Genomic DNA, 4,932 nt, shown 5'->3' on the forward strand with positions numbered 1-4,932 from the left:
GACCGTGTAACATTATTTATACAATTTGCGTACTAATAATCAAACATTTGAATCATAATTAGCATAATTTCATGGTGATGCAAATTATGTTGGTTTCTTGCCGCAATGAAATATAGGAATCTGTTGCTGTTGGACGGTCTTTCGCATCCATCAAAGGGTACCAACTTAATGGGAACAAGGAAATGGTGTCAATTGGAATCACCAACATCATAGGATCTTTCACCTCTTGCTATGTTGCTACTGGTAGGAACAATTTTTGTTATTTCCTCCAAAAACTACACCTAATTCTCAACTAATACTATGTAGAGTGAGCATTATCCGTGTGGCCTTAACTTTCAAATATTGCTTTTTAATGTTTATGATGGTAAGGTCAAACTTTTTTTTTTTCAAAAAATAACATTTCATTTAAAAAAAAAACTCATACAACACTTACATATAATATAAAAAAAAATAGGGAAAATTCCACTCCTGTCCCTGCGAGATGTTAAAATGACACTCCCCTCCCCTCTATTTTATAAATGTACATTCTCCTCCCTTCTAATTTTTAAAAAACATCATCTTTAATCCATTTTAAACTTTTTGTGTTAACTAATGTTAACTTTATCTATTTTTTAAGAAAAAAACTTATTTTTTAAAAACAATACCCATTAGTAAAAATTTTATTTTTTTGTCATTAAATTTTATTTACCAAAATATCCTTTAATAAATTATTTTTTATTGATTAAATTATATTTTTAAAAACATTTAATAATTAGATATTTTTCAAAAATTAATTTATTTTTTCTTAAAAAATGGATAAAATTAATATTAGTTAACACAAAAAAAAAATAAAATGGATTAAAAAAGAGATTTTTTAAAAGTTAAAAAGAAGAAGAATGTACATTTATAAAATAAAGAGGAGGAAAGTGTCATTTTAGCATCTCGCAGGAGAGAAGAGTGAAATTTTCTCTAAAATTAGATCTCAATCATATATATATACTTTCTATATTGAGCTAAAGCTTAAGAGAAAAACAATATTCGATTAAACAGAATTTTAAAGGATAAGAATAAGAACAAATCTAAATCTCTTTAACTTTTAGTTCTATACAGAAAGTTCTATAACATTGTGAGATATTTTTTTCTCTTTTCTAAGAGTCTGAATTTTCTCTTGATTTAAAGATGTTTCCGCGAATGAAAAAGCAATTTTCAATGTATTATCCCATATATAACATATCTACACCACCGTACCCAAATCACCCTATGAAAATGATGACTAGTGAGATAAAAGAAACATAGAGAAAATAATGACAAATTTTAAATATTGCATTGCTATATGTGAGGTCTCATACATCAACCTTATACAGTAGCTTTAGCTTCTTTACATATGAAAAAAGATAACTACTATTCTAGAACTTATAATGTGATGGTCTAAAATGAGTCATGACTCAGAAAATAATCTCATAGCAAGTTTAACATATTTAAATATAACTTGAATAAAAAAGTTATAAATATTTTACAAGTTCTAAAATAAATAGTTATACATTTTTAACAAAAATTAAAATAATTAAAAATGGTTAGACTCTATCTGTATTATATAGAGTATATACATCTAGGAACTCGTTAAAGAATAGATATTCATTGCAGATCGTTACATCTTGAATAGAAAGTCTCACATAGACACATAATTGTTCCTGAAAAATATTTATAGAAAAACGGGTTGAGTTTTGCAACTCAGTGACTAGACAATACATTTATAATCGACATGAGACCATATAAACATTATATTAAAAAAAATTTAATTAAAAAATAATAGTTGATAATAATAAATGAATCAATAAGGGAGTTCTCATACAGAAATCAAATCAAAAGTCCACACTTGGGCAGCTCCACCTCTATGGGTAGCCACCTCCTCTCGTGTGTCCTAACAAAATAACAGATCTAACGCGTGGCTTACATGTTAAGCTAGCAACACCCCTGGAGTCTGAGTTAGATGCATCTAAATTAACGTCATAACCACCGTTAACTACGGTTTTCAAATATCAGCCTCCCAAACTAATTCAAAAAATATAATTTCAAATACAACAAATCTTTGATCTTTCAAATATATAAGGTATCGAATCAAATCAAATTATATTGTACTATCTCATCAGAAATCTTTTCCAATCATACTTTTTCAATCATAAAAAATTTCAAACATATTTCACAATCTTTAAAGTAAGTGAGTACCAATAAATACTTCAATGCTTCAAAAACACACATTCAAGTAAAATCAAACATTTTAGAATAATACAAAACTTCATAAAAAATATATGGTCTCAAAAACAGATATTCAAGTAAAATCAAACATTTTAGAATAATGCAAAACTTCATCAAAAATATATATGGTCTCATGTATAGTTCCGAAAGTATAAACTTCATAAAAATGAATTACTTAATTCTAATAAATCAATTATTCTAATCAATTTAAAACCATTCAAGACAAATATAGTGAGTATAATTCAAAAATCATAATAGATATATGTCAAAATAAATATAGATGCACAATCAAACAATTATAAATATAAAGCCTACTCACAATTTGGTTCTAAGAGACCAAGCCCGGAATGCCAAGTTCACCAATACCAATACTCAAGATAATTTCCAGCAGAAATGCAACAAAAGTAGAGTGATAGTACTAAAACAGAGACATATATTATCGCAATTAAAATGATGCTGATTCAGAGACAAGAATGAAGGGGGTGTGGGGCTGAGCAAGACCAAAATAGGGACTGAGACGATTCATTAGTAGTGACATCGGTGATGCTCCCCTGACGATGAGCTCCGTTGATGACAACAGCAGACGCGACAATGGTGAACAGTTCCTCCATCGCGACTTTCTCTTCCTCCTTTCTCTGACCAGCTCAAACTCTCCCTCTTCATTCAGCAATGACGGCGGCCTCTACGGTAATGGCTTGTCCGCGACGGAGGTGGCCCCCTTTCTTCCCTCATCATGGTTCTTCCTTCTCCGCGAACACCCTTCTCTCTCTAAGAAGCTCCCTCATTCGCTCTCTCAAGCTTAGCAACGGCTCCCTTCGATGATGACCCAGGCAACCGTAGCGACGATGGATGCTTAGGCGACGGCAACAAGGCATGGCGTGCCTCCTGCTCTTTCTCTCTCTGGCATCTTGGTTCTCTTCTCTGTCTCATTTTCTTTCTTTATTTCATTCTCGTGTGTGTGTATGTGTTTTAGAAGAGGATTAGGGTTTGGTTTGGAAAAAAGAAGAGTAAGGGTATTATAGGAATTTTACATTCTACCCTCCTTACAAAAATTTTTGCCCTCGAAAATTCAAAAATTGTTATAATCTGCAAAACTTTACATGTTTTTAGGACTTTACCAAACATGAGAAAGACCTATAACGAGGTGTAAAAGTTATAAGATAGATTTCTGTTAAAACGATGCGATTGACATTCACCTACTCTCATTCCCTTGACAACTTAGATATACATAGCACTTTTCACTTAGTTTGTCAATCTCCTCAAAATACACTTTTACTTCATAATCTCTTGGTTTTGTTGTACATCTCTTTGGTAGTAACCAGTCTCACGTCAAGCCTTAGAATTATAACTTTTTGAATTTGAACATCGATAAACCTTATCCTAAAGAACTAGCGGTATCGTTTGCTATATCTAGAAATCGCACGTGACATCGAAACAAGCTCGAGTTTACCTAAAATGATACAAAACTTAGAAAGAGAAGAACAAGCACCATAGATGATGTTCGCAAGAATTCGAAGCGATGCGTGAGATCGCAACTAAATAAGGATATACAGAAACAATGAAGCATGCCAAAAAAGAGAATCAATCGCATCTTAACAAGGAAATTTAAATGAAGAAACTTTGATAGAACAATAAAGGAAAAGATGGTGTATAAAGTCAAAACAAATTTATGTTGGATTAAAGAAGTACGAAGTTCACAAGAGATAGCCACTAAAATCAACGGCAATATTCACCAAGAATTAAGAGAATGATTAGAAACACAATCAAATAGGACATCCATCAACAATGGGTAAAACTAAGAGGGAATCATTAAAAGCATAAATGCTATCACGTCAAACAAATTTAAGTTGAAACAAAAGATGCAGGGTTTAAAATTGAAGATTAATAAGGGTTAAGGCAAATGTTTTTTTTTCCTCAAAAATTTTAGAGGATATCTAGGTGCACAATCATGCAAGGATATGCATGTGTTAAGGAAACAATTTTCAGAATATATGCATGTGTTATAATATAAAATTATTTAAACTTGTAAATGTAAAATATACCAGCCACCTATATCTCACACTAGCCTTTGTTGAACAGGCTGTGTAAATAGGGCACCTCCTTAAGCTCCAGTTGTTGACTATGTCGGCTGTTACTGTGGATTAGGTGATGCTTGTGGCTATAGAGGTGTCTGGTGTGTGCCTTCTGTCTTTGAGGATAAACCCAGGGTCGGTATCATGCTAACAGAGTCCAACCCCTGCAACAGTTGTGTCTGTATATCAACTACAAGATTGGTAGTATTTGTGATAGTCATAGGCTAGGTGCGTGATGATGATGCACCCATGCCACCTACGATGATGACCACCAATTAGTCCACCGTAAGCTCAGCTCCTACTTCTGTCACCAGCCATGTCACCTGAAGCATGCAAAAGTAAATAAAAACTACAAGAAAGTTGTCGAAAACTATTGGATTTATTGGCAAAATTACCAAAAAAATTTGCTGGTGAATTGGTTATCATCGAATTTAGCAGTAGACAAATTTAGACGATAAAAATCTCACCGGTAACAAGTTACCAATGGATTTTTTCATCCGTCATTAATTACTGGTGGATTTAGCGACAGATTTGAAGTTATATGGTGAATTTCTGGATGTCGTATCGTTGAAAATTTTTCAAGGGTAACATTGGCTCCATTAAATTGCATTTTGCATGTTCTTTA

At 32.2% G+C, this 4,932-nt stretch overlaps 1 protein-coding gene across 2 annotated transcripts in view; it reads left to right on the plus strand.

Annotated features, from left to right (window-relative positions):
* LOC107624498 (sulfate transporter 2.1) overlaps positions 1–4,932 on the plus strand; it is a 26,425-nt gene that overhangs the window by 5,538 nt on the left and 15,955 nt on the right. For both annotated transcript variants that reach the window (XM_016326990.2, XM_021113763.1), the window contains one exon: positions 117–243. In XM_016326990.2, coding sequence (XP_016182476.1) covers positions 117–243 — 127 coding nt within the window. The remainder of the gene's footprint in view (positions 1–116; positions 244–4,932) is intronic.

This window comes from Arachis ipaensis, chromosome B10, assembly GCF_000816755.2.
Source record: "Arachis ipaensis cultivar K30076 chromosome B10, Araip1.1, whole genome shotgun sequence".
Classification (NCBI taxonomy): Eukaryota; Viridiplantae; Streptophyta; class Magnoliopsida; order Fabales; family Fabaceae; genus Arachis; species Arachis ipaensis.